This window comes from Spinacia oleracea, chromosome 5 (genome assembly GCF_020520425.1).
Source record: "Spinacia oleracea cultivar Varoflay chromosome 5, BTI_SOV_V1, whole genome shotgun sequence".
Taxonomy (NCBI): Eukaryota; Viridiplantae; Streptophyta; class Magnoliopsida; order Caryophyllales; family Amaranthaceae; genus Spinacia; species Spinacia oleracea.
Window position 1 is genome coordinate 53,338 of NC_079491.1, and position 16,843 is coordinate 70,180.

General features: G+C 35.5%; 3 protein-coding genes across 3 annotated transcripts; 2 read left to right on the forward strand and 1 right to left on the reverse strand.

The window, feature by feature from the left end:
• Positions 1-7,569: 7,569 nt before the first annotated feature.
• On the reverse strand, positions 7,570-16,817 carry LOC130460786 (uncharacterized). The gene is made up of 9 exons (XM_056828333.1): positions 16,518-16,817; positions 10,298-10,470; positions 9,281-9,382; positions 9,105-9,200; positions 8,923-8,994; positions 8,757-8,834; positions 8,519-8,650; positions 8,283-8,441; positions 7,570-8,192 (listed from the first exon to the last, which is right to left on the reverse strand). The coding sequence occupies exons 2-9, from the start codon at positions 10,466-10,468 to the stop codon at positions 8,040-8,042; spliced, it is 963 nt and encodes a 320-aa protein (XP_056684311.1). The 5' UTR covers positions 10,469-10,470; positions 16,518-16,817; the 3' UTR covers positions 7,570-8,039.
• LOC110788349 (protein ALP1-like) lies at positions 11,854-14,266 on the forward strand. Its single transcript, XM_056828331.1, has 4 exons — positions 11,854-12,116; positions 12,674-13,206; positions 13,295-13,520; positions 13,614-14,266. Exons 2-4 carry the CDS (start codon positions 12,676-12,678, stop codon positions 14,081-14,083), a joined length of 1,227 nt encoding a protein of 408 aa, XP_056684309.1. The 5' UTR covers positions 11,854-12,116; positions 12,674-12,675; the 3' UTR covers positions 14,084-14,266.
• LOC110788365 (uncharacterized) lies at positions 11,857-15,563 on the forward strand. The gene is made up of 3 exons (XM_056828335.1): positions 11,857-12,112; positions 14,304-14,652; positions 14,744-15,563. Exons 2-3 carry the CDS (start codon positions 14,305-14,307, stop codon positions 15,077-15,079), a joined length of 684 nt encoding a protein of 227 aa, XP_056684313.1. The 5' UTR covers positions 11,857-12,112; position 14,304; the 3' UTR covers positions 15,080-15,563.
• Positions 16,818-16,843: the final 26 nt, after the last annotated feature.

Genomic DNA, 16,843 nt, shown 5'->3' on the forward strand with positions numbered 1-16,843 from the left:
TTCAGAAGTATAAAATCCACTCGGCAAGAAATCATAAAGATCTAGGTTAGATCATGTTGATGATTACTTGAGACCAAATATGATCATCAATGATTGTGTGTTGTAATTTCACAATCTAGCTCCATAAGATATGGCATATCTACGTTGGAATGATCGAAGTCAATTGGTACTTGATTCGATCAATGATGAATCATAAAGACTTTTCCTATAATTTCTAAAACAAAATGCTCAACTACCACCAAACTAAACCAAATTCGTCAAAGCTATTGAAAAGTAATTTCAGAATATCTTTTCATAATATATCTAAAGAGTTCCTAAACTCAGTGGGAGCTTAGTGTTTGTTATTCAACAAACTAAGGCCCAAGCATAGATATATGTTTCATTGTGATTTATTCAAATGAACACAAGGGTATTGTTTCTACCACGAATTTTTGAGAACATAATGTTTGTTTGCTCGAAATAATGTCCTTTTGGAGATTCGTTTCCAAAATGACAAGTGGGAGAAAATAGACCTCGAAAGTTTTCGAGGCGAACAACAAACATAAACGGACATTCCGGAGGCTTTTCGAAGCGCTTCAGAAAATCCGAACTTATTCTTTAAGGACGTTAGAAGTGGCTTTAAAGAATAGATATCTCTTAGAAGACTTTACGAGTGCTTCAAGGAGAACAGAATATTCAAAGGACTTTCAAGTGGCTATTGATATTCTATTTGTTTAATGTTCTATACCCAAGTAGGCATAGAATTCAAGTCACTGAAACTATGAGATTCTTCTATTAGATAGTGAAGAAACATAGAGATCAGGTCAATGAAACTATGAGATTCTTCTATTAAATAGTGAAGAAACCTACAACTTGCAGTCAAACTATTATCCTGTAGATTAATGAGTTTGTGACTTGTAAGAAAGCTATGACGAAACCTAGATTCCCTAAAATGGTTAGAGGCCATATATAGACTCAAATGTTTTAAATGGTTAGAGGCCATAAAACATACTCAATGTTTTGATGACAAAATTGAGATTTTGTTGATTTGCAAGAATAGTTTCACACCTATTGGTTGCAAGTTTGTTTTAAGGATAAAAACCATCAAACATGGAATTGTGTTCACACACAAAGCTAGATTAGTTGCTAAAAGTTACAAGCAAATTCACGATGTGGATTGTGTTGAAACCTCATGCATAATCGTAATGCTCAAGTCTATAATTCAAGCAAAGATTGCATATTGGTACATATAGCAATTGGATGACAAAACGTATTCCTCACTCAAATGTTGGAATAAACTATGCACATGGTATGTCATAGGATTTGTGGATCCAAATAAATGCTTGAAAAGGAAAGCTAGCTTATGAAATCTAAGTACAGATTTAAGCAAGCAATTGGGAATTAGAAATGTATTTTAGTGAAGCTAATAAGTATTTTAGTTTCATAAAATGTACATGATTCTTATAGATATATAAGAAGTTTAGTGGGAGTACATAAAACTTAATTGGTCCTATGTGTATCACACACATATCTCTCTATTGTAAAATAACATTCAAATGCTAATGACTTAGATTTGAAATTATTCATCAATGATGGACCATGGCGAAACTTAGTACATACTGGGTATTAAGATCTATTTACAAAGATCTTATGATATTGTTTTGGATTAGGTAATGGCATTTACTAAATCAAACACGAAAGTCTCCATTGGAGATATTCGACCCATGTGAATAAATCTAAGTAAAGGATGTTTGAACTATGTATAAGCATTTACTAAGTTAAACATCAAAGAGTCTAAATGAGATTCTTAACCTATATTATATGTCAAAGAATTTAGCTGGATTCAGTATCTGCTGCAATTGAATAAGCTAAAGTTACATGAATAGAATTCAATTGGGAATTATTCTGCAAAAGAATTTATCATGTATGATATAATATGAGGATCGCCAAAAACGTATTGTATGACTTTAGCCATGACGAACATATACCAATCTCTATTGATCTAAGTGAAGATCAACTAGATTGAGATCAAGAATACTTATGGTACTTGAAAAGGTACATAGGAATAGTTCTTGATTCAAGGAAATAAAGATATGCTAAATATTGATGCTACACGCATAAACACTGGCAAAGGATCAAGCAAGACCCTTTGGAGTTAACCATTGATAAGGACGAGCTATAGAGCATCGTGTTTTGAAATGGCAACATGGGTTGGAGACCATGAGTTGTTGCGTGGGAAATTAAAATAATGATTTCTATGTTCTAAGATATAGTTGAGAGTATTCCACATATCTGTGAACTGCTTGGATAAGTAATTCCAAACAAAGCATCACTAGCAACCTATAAAGTTGAAGTAAAAGTAATTATTGCCTAAGAAGCAATAAAACAGGGTTGTTTAAAGTTCTTCACTGAACTTGGGTAGATCACCTATCTGCTGGCTTGATGATTCTTCATTGAAAAATGCGTAGAACCACTCTTGAAGCAAGAAAAACGTCTGCTAACTTGATGGTTCTTCATTGAAAAATGAGTAAAACCACCATCGAAGTAAGAAAGACTTGATCACATAATAAACAAACTCGAAAAGATCTTATCATCATATCTCGAAGAACATTCGATGAAAAGGATATTAAGATTGGCAAAGCATGATAACTAAACCTATGCAACAAGTGAGAAGCAACACTCACATTGTAGCACTGGAAATCAAGCATAGCTTTGAATTCCATGAATTGTTTTAGAAGATGGGTTTGAGGCCCATGGTTATAAAACATTGGGGTTGAACATTTATCATATATGAAAAGTATTTTCATATTCCATTTAATCTTGGTTTAGTATTAAATGATGAGTCCCTTCAAATTTGACGATATATTCAAGATAGACTGTCAGGACCAGTCCTGTGACTAAGAAATGTCTATCAAGTGAACTTGAATGTCAAAGGTTGAAAATGGTCCCTAATCGGAGTTTTCTGTAAAATTTGACGCATAGAAAACGTTAGACGATTAGAATGCAAGATGACTAGTAGTTCTGTTTCTTGAACTATGTGGACATGGCAATGTCATAATCATTTGCATAGATACTTACTTTGGGAAGACTAGTATCGGACAAGACCTATGAAACTTTACTGTAAGAGATGAAAGTCTGTCATAAGTAAATTTCATTAAATTATTAGACACTAAATCCTCAATACCTGAGTGATTTGAGATTACTTGTTTGAGAACTGGTTGCTTTGACGTTGACCAACCGTCGCACCGTAAAAGGAGGCTATAAAGGCAACGCTCAGGTAATCACCTATCAAACGAAGTCTAATCTCAAGATCGCAAGATTGGGATTGTCCTCCCATAAATCGGGATGAGATGCTTAAAAGTTGTACAAGGCCACTCGGAGAGCTAGAAACTGTGAAATGCATGGCCGTGCTCGGATGAATCATAGGCTATGATTATCTGTTTATTTGATCAGTTGAACTCTGAAACCGAGGAACACCTCTGGACATAATAAGGATGACAACTCTTACCTTATGTTCAAGAGCAAGCATCGAGCGACAAAGGAATTAGGAAATGCACACTTGTCCCTAAGGACAAGTGGGAGACTGAAGGAAATAATGCCCTTGGTCCAAGTATGCATTCTATGTTAAGTCTAATAAATGCGGTTCAGTATTAATTAACAAGTTAATAATTCAGTGAGATCAAGTGAGCTGAATGCCTAGCTAGAGGCCGCTTCAGTTCAAGTGGAATTAATGATATTAATCCACAGCTTACTCTTGACTGAACCCGTAGGGTCACACAAATAGTACGTAAACGGATCAAGTATTTAATGGCATTAAATACTCCATCTATGAATATTCGGAACCGACGGATCTTGGTTTCAGTGGGAGCTAAGATCGTCACGGGCAAGAAATGAATACTCCGGAAACGATGATATTGCCGGAAACGGAAATATGGATCGTATCGGAAATATGAATATTATCCAAGTCGTAGATGTTGCCGGAAACGGAAACATGGTACGTATCGGAAAATATTATTGGAAATGGAAATATTACCAGAATCGGAAATATTGCCGGAAACGGAAATATTGTCAGAATCGGAAATATTGCCGGAATCGGAAAATAATTCCGGAAACGGAAATATTAAATATTTGTTCGAAACGGAAATTAATTCCGGAATCGAAAATATTAAATATTGTTCGTATCGGAAATAGATTCCGGAAATGGAAATTTAATCGGAAGCGTATCGTACGAATTAGCATCGGACGAGGCTTGCCGGACGAAGGCCCAGCACGAAGCCGGGGCCATCGCCCAGCAAGCATGCGCGCCACAAGCCCAGCCAAGGCAGCGCCCAGGCCTACCGCAAGGCAGGCCCAGCGCGCGCCAAGGGCCACGGCTGCGTGGGCCGTGCTGCGCGGGCTGCTGCTCGCACGCGCATGGGCAGCCCTTGTGGCTGCCGTGTGTGTGTGAGTTTGTGCTCATGCGTGATTCCTGAATCTACAAGAGTCAGTGTATGATTAAGTTTCTATTCCTAATTGGATAAATTAATTAAATAGAATTCATGTAGGATTCTAATTTCGATTAATTCGTATCCTACTAGGATTACGATTCCTTTTCCATAACTCTATAAATAAAGGCCTAGGGGTCATAATTTATACACAAGTTTCAAAGTATTCAAAAGTGAGTTTTTTGAGAGAAAATTAAAACACACATCTTGCTCAAAAGTGCCGAAATTTTCTAGTACCTTAAGGGCGATTCTAGTTGGTCAATCTTAAGGCGGATCCGGACGTGCTGTGGACTATCTACGGAGGGACGACACTTGGAGTCCTAAAAGACTTGTTCTTGTTCGGTTCGGGCGCAGCTAGGGAAGGCACGCAACAAAGAGTATGCATCTAAACTATGCTAAATGATTATGTGTAAATAATATGTTGTCCTGGGTTAATGGTTGTTTCCGCATGATTTATGTAATGTCATATGTATCATAACCTAACAAAGTCCACTAACAAGATAGTAAGGAAGTAGGGATCGTATCCACGGGGAAACAGGCGTTTTTTCTATTACTAAAACTAAGGTCTAGACTATTGGGAAACACGAAAATGAGTTTGGTTTGATAATTAAAACTACGACGATAATAAAAGGAAAGAAAATCAGATATTAAAAGGTCTAGGGTGTAGGTTCAGCGATGAACAACAATCCAGGATTATAAACAATATTAATAATCAACAAAACAGTTAATTAGACTAGCATGCTCTCTCGAATCGATACTAATCATAGACTTGAAATTAACAGGCTCTCGCTATGTATTTATCAATTCTACCTATTGAAACAAGCCTAAACATCAAATTGCATCTCTCGAATCTTAACTTGATATTGCTAGACTAATACAATTAGACCTGCGCAAATATAATCGCAAAGTAAACGAAAACAATCAATAGGAATTAACAGATAATACCAACAGTAAACAACATTCAATCATCCCTTCATATTAGTTCATGGATTCCCAAAATCCTAGAATAAAGACTAATCACACATGCTAAACATAAACCAAATAATTAACATTAATTAAAACATAATTCTAAATAATTAATAAAGTTGAGAACGAAATTATACCTAAATGAAGAACAGGGGAAGAACTCAAAAGTTGGAACTTTAAATTGAAAATAAAAACTAAGTGTTGATAATTTGAGAGAATGAAAACTAGTGCTAAAATAAACTATGTGTTTTAAAGCTAGAAAATAAAGTCCTTGAAATAAAAACTAAGGGCTTATATTTATAGTCTTGCCCAAAAACAAAGGAGAAACAAAAATAAACTAAGTAAAACGCGCGTCCAGGTTGTCGTCGCCCGGTCGGGCAGATGTTCGCCTGATCTGGCATCCATCTCGTAAACCAATCGACTGGGCACACATCCGTCCGATCGGGCGCCCATCGCCCGATCGGGCAGCCATTCGCCCGATCGATCGCGCGTACGAACTGCACGATCCTCTATCTTCAAAACGCCATATCTCCTTCGTTATTTGTTGAAATTAGGTGAGTGACCACTCGTTAAAAACCACTTGAAGTATAGAATCCAACCCAATTAGAATCATTTGATTTGGGGTTGTAAAACTTAAGTCATGATCAAAAGAGTAGGCGAGTGTCGATTTTCTACTTCTTTTTGAGCCTTTTTTCATGCTTTCTCAAGTTTCTCTTGACTAGAAATGGAAGGAGCAAGTTTGAAAAAGGACCTTAGAGTGTCTAGGGTTATGCAGCCAAGAGGGACTTTTAATGCCTTCTTTTTTGTTTTTACATGACTCCTTCATGCATGCTCCATTTGTAAAGGATAAGATCTTTGGCGCAAGAAAAAAGGGGTTGATCTGTATTATCTTCTTCATGTAAAACGTGCTTGATTTAGATCGGGAAAATGAAAGAATGCGCTACGGTTCAGTTCCGTAATAATTCCTATATTTGATAGGAGCAGTTGACAATTGAATCCAAATTTTTCCATTTCTTTTCACAGTAGAATAGTGGGGTTAACATTAGTCAGTTGTAATTCACGATGGGGGACAGGAAAGGGGTATAACTAAACAGTAGAGTGTCACCTTGGTTATCCCTAACCCCAACGTGGTGGAAGTCATCAGTAATGCAACTATTTATCTCATGGAGATTTCGATGGTGCAAATAGACCAGTAATGCAACTATGAATCTCATGGATAGGTCGATGGTCCAAATAGACAAACGTAGCATAACTTTAAAATTGGTCTACTGTACGGTGCATAACTTTAAAATTTCCATCTTAGCTTCCCGAATCGTCGTTCCAAATTTGATGATATATTACTAATTATTTGTCATATCTTAAGTATATATAAAAAATTATATTCAATATATATTTAAAAAAAAAGTTGAATCAAACCCATTCCAAGAATGAACCAAACAATAAAGATGGTTGTGGGTCGGGCCGGGTTGTGCTTCGGGTCGAGCCCACGGGTCGTGGGCTAACCGGGTCGGGCCCACGCCAGGCCCACATTGTTTCGTGTCGTGCCTGGCCGAAAAGTTAAAAAAGGGGCCCAGGCCCGGCCCAAGCCCACGGGCTTTCATGCCGAGCCGGGCCTGGTCGTCGTGTCTAAGGCTAATTTTACAAAAATTTAGCGTATTTTGTCGTACCAGGTCGAGTCGTGCCGTGCCTTGTCGTGCTTTTTCCAAAAAAATAAGGCCTAGGTCCATCCCACGACCCACGACTTCGTGCTTGTGGCGGGCTGTGCTTTTTTCGTGCTCGTGTCGAGTTGGGCTTTTTTCGTGCCGGGTTTACCAAACAGCGTAAATGGTAGATAGAATCCATTCCAGGATCAAACCAAACAGTTTTAGATTGGTATGGGAAATACAATCCATACCTCCCTGGTATGAGACTCAATACCGTTTCATTTCAGTTCAACGAACCAAACGACCCCTAAAAGTAACGCATCATTTTGATACCTATTGTTCTTGTATCGAGGAAGTCAACATTGATCCCAAAAGAGTGTCCATCAAAACATGACTTTACAAACAAAGTATAGCCAATGTTCCCAAGGAAGTAAACAAACATGTCCAACATTTAGTTTAAACAAGAAATTAATGTTTAATTAAGTGTAAAATTCTTAACGAAGGAAGCAAGCCCGGTCCTAACAATTTATGGGTCCTAGGCGAAACAAGAAAAAAAAGCCCTTTATTTCAAAAAATATCTAATGTTAATTATTTCGTTAAATTTTAATTTATTTTCCAATAAAAATATTTCATAATATGTTTAATTACGATAATCAACCAAATATTAGAAGTAAGAAGTACAAATTACAAAAAACAAGCTAAGTAATTATATTTTATTTTTACAATCAATTTACTCTTTACTTTTTTATTTTGGCAACTTCTTTGTGATTCTTATCTAGAAATGTATGTGTCCCATTTTTTATCCAACATCTTGTTTTAATTTTTAGTAAATATTTTTGTATTTTCTTCAATAGGATTATAGGAGGTTATGACTACATTAGTTGATTATACTCTTTAACTTTGATATAATATGCTACATTAATCTATCCATTTCAATTTTGCGGGCGTATAATATATGTATAAACAGTTAGTGAAGCGGACAAATTTTGGGACCCTTTCGGCCTTGCGCTCTAGGCGGTCGCACTCCTCGCCTATGCCCAGGGTCGGGCCTGGGAGGAAGCTGCAGATCCTTGGCCCCTACTTGTGCAAGAAGAAAATGTCTTGCATTCTGAGCATTATCCTGAGGTAAACACATTCAAAGTTATTATAATGATAACATGAGTTAGGTAATCACATTATTCTACACGTGGAAATAATTCCAAGTATTTACCTTTGAGAAGGGCAATTTCACTTTCTTAATCCAACACTCTAAAGCCTTGAGCATAAAAACTCCACAATCATAACTGTTGCTTTGCTTGGGATTATCAACTACAAAAAGAATACTCCATGCGTCCATGTTGATATTGTGATGATGATACAAATGTCGTATCTGCAACAATTCCCATAATGTTTTTGTAATACCAACAAAAAAGGAACAAACAAATGTAAAACAGAGCATCACTGTACCAGCACAGAAACATGCAGTTTGTGACAAACAGCAAGATCATCATGGAGTGAGTCCATGATATATATATGGAGACCTCCAATATATGCGTGAATGGAGAAGAAGTGACCATCATCTAGAACACCTATATGAATCTTAATCACATAAATGAAACCAATTAGTTTCGTCAGAGTTACTAAAGAATTATAAAATTACAAGGCAAATTTGCAGTATAAACAGGTCGGCTAACTCAACATTTACCTCTAGTACACCATCAGCATAAACGGAATGGCTAAACTCAAAATCAATGCCTATTTTCTCGATGCAGGACTCCCAAATCTGTAATATTTCAGACAAAAACCAAATCAATAAATGGGTGATACAAAAGTAAAGATGGGCCAATAATGGGTGAAAACATTTGTCTTACATGTGGATCTACAATGCACAAACCCTCACAGGTAAGACATTTTTTAAGGACTTTACAGAAAGTACCTGCAACCTGTGTCCATTGGACAAAACAAATTACTAAACTGCTAGATAGCCTCAAGTTTTCTGAAGCCAAATAAAATAAATGATTAAAAAAATGAAAAGAAGTCACCAAAGATATACACGAGTGTCCAATCTTTCCTTTCCACAATAGTTATGTAGATTGTCTGGAATAATCGTTAACCAGCGATCACTTGAAATCATGTAGTTACTGTCATCCTGAAAAGAAAAAAAAATAAAGAGATTAACTGATCAAGTATTCAAAAGGGAAAACAATTCTTGAGGGGCAAATTTTGAACCTGTGTTTGCAAGAAAGGTATATCATTGTAACTAATCGTCTGCCAATCACCTGCCGGTTCACATAGTGATACAATACTCTGAAGTGACCTCTTCTTCCTGTTCTGTAATCAGAAATTAAATGCAATAAAATATTGTGCTTCCGTACATAAATAAGCTAAAGCTACAATGAGACAGATTCTGACACATTTCAGCTTTAGTTGCAAATTTGAAAATGCGAAAGTTCATGGGTTTCGAACTGATCCTCTATCAGTACACCAGTAAATTATCACACACATTATAACTTGTAAAGCCTGAACTGATTATCATCTTATTCTCTAATGTTCCACGATAAGCATTCAACTTATCAAGAACTTGATATGGCTGGTTATCACAAAAACTATTTCAGTGCAGCGTATGATGTAGGACGGCCAAAGCCATCATTCCCCAACCATATGGCTAGAATAGAGTGCCTCAATTTTACTCCACTCTTCGGGTCTACATCAAATTTATAGAAGGCAACCTGTCACTAATAGGAAAGTAATTCCAGTTAATCTTTAACACTCTTTATTTCCCAGCACCACCAAGCAACAGACAACAATCAACGCATAACATACCCTGCCTCCCTCCACTCCTCGAAACAACACAAAAGACGTACTCCGTAATTATTAACGGACACACAAAAGCACAATTAGACACTTCACGGAAGGCAGAAAAATGAAATGATACATAGAAGCACAATTATTAACAAATAGATAATCAGTAATATAGAATTTGTTACCCATATGTTAACTGAACACCAAAAATAGACACAAACAGAAAAACGACACGCCAACCCACCACACACAAAAAAAAAAAAAAAATACGTTAACACAATAGTAAAATACAATACAAACCCATCAAAATAATCGCAACAATTAATCAGACAATACCCTTTTTTGTTGTTCAACCCCAAAATTCACAAAATCAAACCTTAATCAAACCCAGTTCAGAAATTGAATAAAAAAGAAACCCATGAAATTAACTAAAACTAAACATACCCACAGTAAATCTTTGAACTGCCTTTTAAAATGAGATGCGATCGTTGAAGACATTCTAGGTCGCTGACTGGAGAAATCTGTGTTTTGGGATAATGAACCGAGCAGGATAGACTGCTGCTCCACTGCAAACTCTTTAAATCGTATAAATTCACTCGTCTTCGAATACGACATTCCTATACACACATCAAATAACAGAATATTATCAACATAAACGTGTTTGGGAACCAAGTTAATGCAAAGCACCACTTCCAATCAGTCTCAAGTTAACTATGGAAATCTGAATAAAAGTAAATCCAACCAAATCTATGGAAATATCTTGCTTTCACTTGTTTGGTTTGTTAATATGGAAAACTATGGAAAAAAGAGTATTCCACAACTTTCACTTGTTTGTTTTGGTGGAAATTGAAGTAAGTTAACTTACTACACATTGATAATTTAAGTCCTTTATATTTTATAGAAGTGATTAAAGTATTAAACAAAGTACATCAGAAAACTGCTTTACTCAATGCAAGCCCCTTGCCTGGCGAACATCACTAATGAAAATGAAACTACAGTACATCAGAAAATTATACAGTCCGCTTCCAGCTTTGAATTCATATTAGTTACAGTTTGAAATTCCTACTATGTTAGAGGTATAAATTAGCAATATACTCATATGTTGGCGGGAAATAATTGGAAAAATTAAACAACCAAGAATCATCCAGAGAAAGTATCAAACATCCACATGCATTCCAAAATACTTGTAGAAGTGTATCACAACATTTTGTAATTCAAAATTTCATCTTAAAATATTATAGAAGTGATTAAAGTATTAAACAAAGTACATCAGAAAACTGCTTTACTCATTGCAAGCCCCTTGCCTGGCGAACATCACTAATGAAAATGAAACTACAGTACATCAGAAAATTATACAGTCTGCTTCCAGCTTTGAATTCATATTAGTTACAGTTTGAAATTCCTACTATGTTAAGGGTAAGCTAATTACAGAGTATTGTTTTTTTTAGCTTAAAATCGGGGAGGGCTGCAATATTTGGGCCGGAGATTTAAAGTAATTTCAGTTTTTTTCTACACTTTGCACCAAACACAACATCCACACAACTTTGAAATAATTTAATTGGAGTACTCGGTATTAAAATTGCACATTAGTTTTTGGTAGGGGCCTATTTTTAAGATTAGAACAGGGCCTCCGAAATGTATAAGACGGCCCTGGTAAGAAATACAGAACAGTAGGATTAACACTTGATATTATTTGCACGACATGAGGGAGGTTTACACATGTAGTTGTTTAAAATTTACTAAGAGAAGGCATCCAGGAGGCTATTGGCTTTGAATATTCAAGTATGTACTCCAAATTCTAAAAACTAATTACAAGGCACCCAAAATTGTCGATATAGAATTTAAAAATCCTAATTACTCAGGGGGCGGATCTAGGGGGTACATTGGTGGTACAATGTACCCCCATTCTTAAAAAAAAATAAGGGGTCGTTTGGTTGGGGCATTTGGAATGGGTTGGAATGGAGTTAGAACCCATTCCATCTATTTTATTGTTTGGTTGGGCTTTTTTGGAATGGAGTCTCAAACCTAGGGGTTTCTATCTCCTCCCCATACCCCTGGAATCCCATACCCACCTCCCCCCAAAGATTCAAAATCCATTCCACCAAAGTTTCTAACCCTAGCTCACAAAAGAGGGAAGAGAAAGAACGGTTCAGCCGCCCACCATTACCGATTCACCGGCGATCTACTCTCAGGCGACCGTCAATCCGGAGACCATCACCGGTGACCGTCATCTTGTCCGGTGGGATAATTCGCGGTTGGGTAGGTAAGTTTTACATTTTTTCCCCCTTTAATTTCGTCATCTGTGTGCCTGTTTTGATAATTCGCGTTTATATGTGTGTATGTTTTGATGATTAGCGTTTATATGTGTGTCTGATGTTATTTAATTTGGCGGCACGTTGTTACTGGGATTGTGATAGCTCATTTGTTTCGTAATTACAGGGATAGCTATCATGAAAATGTGATATTTTATAAGTTATCATTATGTAATATTTTTATACATATATTACAGAGATTGTGTTTGCCCATAAATGGTTGATTGTTGAAAAAGTAATTTGTTAGATTTTAGATTAAAATACTCACAAGTGAAGGCTGTTTGGATTTGTTTACACTGGTTAGGCCAATAATCTGCAAGTGATAATGTATTCCGGAATTGATGTGTTTATGTAACAGTAGCTTAGCTATGAATTAGGACCAAAAAAGGTTTAAAGCTTGCCATAGTAATTTATAAATTCTTGAAACTCAATCTATAGTTTAACATTTACTTTTCGTAATTTTTTTAATAGCTTCAATAACTATCTATTATATGCGTATCATACACAGAAATGGCTCCCTTGCAATTGACTAACATAAGGAGAAGGAAGAAGAAGCAAATAGAGTTACTAATAACAATTATGGTTGTTATTAATGTAATTCCTATTATGTATTATGTGTTGTTTATGATGGGAGTGATACTTCATAAAATTGAAAGGCCTAGATATAGCAAGAGTGAGAAGAAACGTCTTAGGCTAAAGAAATTGAATACATTAATTAAGTATAGTGATGTAATTTGCAAGAGTGAACTTCGGGTAAATAGAAGAACTTTTGGTGTGATTTGTGAGATGGCAAGAGATATTGGAGGATTGACGGAAAGTCGAAACATGTCAATAGAAGAAATAGTAGCCATGTTTTTGTTCACTTTGGCTCATCATATAAAAAATAGGACAGTGGGAAATATTTTTTTTCGAAGTGGAGAAAGTGTTAGTCGAAACTTTCATCGATGTCTACTTGCTATTCTAAAGTTACATGATCATCTACTTAAAAAGCCGACACCTATAACGGAAGATTGCGAGGATGGGCGGTGGAAATACTTTAAGGTATTATAATGTCTTACTTGTTCATTACTTATAAAATCAACCAAAATATATTTATGTCAAACTTATATATGACTTTGTTATTTTGTAGAATTGTTTAGGAGCCTTAGACGGCACATATGTTAGTGTTCATGTCGCAAATGAGGATAGGCCAAGGTATCGGACAAGGAAAGGTTCTATTGCCATGAATGTACTAGGTGTGTGTAATCCTAATATGGAATTTATATATGTGCAACCTGGTTGGGAAGGATCTGCTCATGATGGTCGTGTCCTTCGAGATGCCATTAGTAGGCCTCATGGTTTAAAAGTTCCTCAAGGTAAATAATATAATAGAACCATGGAGTTTTTATGCAAGTATATTCTATATGAACAAATTAATGACTACCTTTTATTATTTGTCAAATATAAAGGTTCCTATTATTTGGTTGATGCGGGATATACAAATTGTGAGGGTTTCTTAGCGCCATATAGAGGCCATCGATATCACCTGAAAGAGTGGGGAGATCGACTTCCAATTAGCGCTGAAGAGTATTTCAACATGAAACATTCCAAAGCTAGGAATGTAATTGAAAGATGCTTTGGATTATTGAAAGGAAGATGGGGTATTCTAAGATCCCCATCTTTCTTCCCAATACGTACTCAAGGACGTATAGTTCAAGCTTGTGTCCTATTACATAACGTGATTCGAAAGTATATGCCAACCGATTACACTACATATTTTGATTCCGAGAATGAAGAAGAAAGTGATGATGAGGACACTGATGAGGAAATGGAATATATTACTGTTATTGCAACATCCGATGCTTGGACTAATTATCGAAACACTTTAGCACAAACTTTGTTTAATAACTGGAGAGCTAGATGTATTGCAAACACATGAATGTTTATTTATATTTTCAGTTTTTCACAAGATGTTGTTTATTTATCTTTATTTAATGGTGTATTTTTATTAAAAGAATTATTTCTATGTCTTGTTTGTGACACAAGAGCGACATTTTATTGTTTAATTAGGTTGATTGGATCTAATTATATAAATTTTAATTAGCAAATCTAATTATTTAAAGTATTTTGTTTTGCATGTGGATATAAAAACTGTACAGGATGGATATTGGTCAAAGTTCTCAAGGAGGAAGAGGAAAAAATAAACGTTCATGGACAAAAGCTGAAGAAGAAGTTCTAATTAATAGCCTATTGGAAATGACTACAGACCCGTCTTGGAAAGCTGATGGAAGTTTTAAGAGTGGCTTTAAAAATAAGTTGGAAGAGAAATTGAATGATAAATTTCCAGGATGTGGTCTCAAAGTCGTTCCTCACATCGAGTCAAAAATCAAATGGTTTAGGGACAAATACAATGTGCTATCAGAAATGTTTCGTACTTCAGGATTTTCGTGGGATGAAGAGAAAAAAATAATACTATGTGAGAGACAATCTTATGATGATTTTTGTAAGGTAAATAATACTTCTCACCCCTTCTTTCTCACTTTTCGTAAGCCATTAGTTTAAGATAAATAATCTATTTTTTTATATATTTTAATTGCAGCAACATAAAAATGCTCAAGGGTTATGGAATGTTCCATTTCCTTTCTTTGACCAATTAGCAACTATTTATGGATGTGATCGAGCTACAGGGGCTAATTCCGAAACTTTTGTACAAGTTGTGGGTAATCAACAAAATGAGACTATTAACTTGGATAAGGATCAAACTGATGAAGATGATGACATTGAGGATACCGAGTCAGTGAATCAATCAAATCAATCAACTCCAGGTGAACCTTCTTCAAAGAGATCAAAGGAGAAGACTCCAAAAGGAAAACTGAGGAAGAGAAAGTTACCAGAGGTTGTAGATTTAACTTCTTCTTTTAACAATGTCATCTAGCTTATCTGGTTTCATGAGTGACATGAACACTCATATGTCAACTATTGCAAGTGCCTTGTCTACCACACAACAACATGAACAAGTGATCATGGCTCGTGAACAAGAAGTAGAGGAACAAAAGAAGACTTTGATAAATGAGCTCCTAAATGTACCAGGTTTGACTAGATATGAAGCATTATTAGCATCGAAAAAGTTAGCATCTAATCCAAGTGATCTCTCCCTTTTTTACCAAAGCCCAGATGATGAGTGGAAGAAAGATTTTGTCCTCAATCTCATTCATCCTCATATTCGCTCGAATGATAGTGCTTGATATCTTATTAGTTTAGCCGTATTTTTGGTTTGCGAAAAACTTTGAAGGGTTTTGGCATTGATGCCTTGTTAAAGATTTATCATATTTTGGGTGAAGTCACAATATTTTGGTATTTGATGATGATGTAAACATTAACATTTACATTCGAATTTTATTTTGGGATAATTATTTGTGTGGAATGGTAGTTTCCAAAGTTGATGATATATTACTAATTATTTGTCATATTTTAAGTAATATAAAAAATAATATTCAATATATATTTATAAAAAAAAAATTGAATCAGAATCCATTCCAAGAATGAACCAAACAGCATGAGTGGGATATAGAATCCATTCCAGGATCAAACCAAACAGTTTGAGATTGGTATGGGAAATACAATCCATACCTCCCTGGTATGAGACTCCATACCATTCCATTCCAGTTCAGCGAACCAAACGACCCCTAAGAAGCTGTAAATTTAAGAGACCAGTTATAATCAAGAACCGTTCTCTTAGCGTACACTAAATATCCGGTCTCTTATCAGCAGAACCAGACCAAAATTCATCTGACTTCAACTTTTTATCAGCAGACAATTCCACATAACATGTCAAAATTTATCAGCAGACAATTCCACATAACATGTCAACATGACTGAACCAAAATTTATCAGCAGAACCAGACCAAAATTCATCTGACTTCAACTTTTTCGTTGCAGACAATTCCACATAACATGTCAAAACAATCTTGTCTATCATTGCTACTAGCTCTACTCGACATTTTCTTATACAATAGGTATATGCCTGATGCTTCAGTGCTACACAAATTACTTAGAACACAAATATAATAGCAGAGTTTTTTCGACATAATCGTTTACAACCAATTAACTAGTAGTTGATCGGAATAAAATTATAATGAGCAAAGAAAACCACCTAACTAGGAGATACGAACTCGAAACTGTAATGACAAGTAATCTAGCCAAATTTGCAGGTAAATCCGATCAAAGTGGCAAATTCTCGAAAAATCAAAAAAAGTTCGTCATGATATTCACAAAAAACTCTATAATCTCACACAAATAAAATTGGAGTGACATATTCTCACAGAAATTAAATTGAAGAGGAAAAAAACGACCATTAAAGACAGATTAAATACCTGATAATACTCGAATCTTTAATTCGGAGGAAAAAAACCTAATTAACTTGCATCCGGAATACTTGATAAAGCTCGATTTTGATTCAAATAGTCTCTTATTTGCAGCTTTATTAGACTAATTAAATTTGATAAGCTCTCGATTTTGTTGAGGAATTTCATGGAACCCTGCGAATTTCATTGATTTTGAGCTTCATCGCCAATTTGTCGCCTTTGTTTGATGGAGCGAAAGTAACGAACCTAAGGAGGAGAGAAAATAAGAGTGCTGTAGGTTTTAATTGGGGAAATGTGGGAAATGTGGAAGTCTTAATCAATATATACCATTTAAA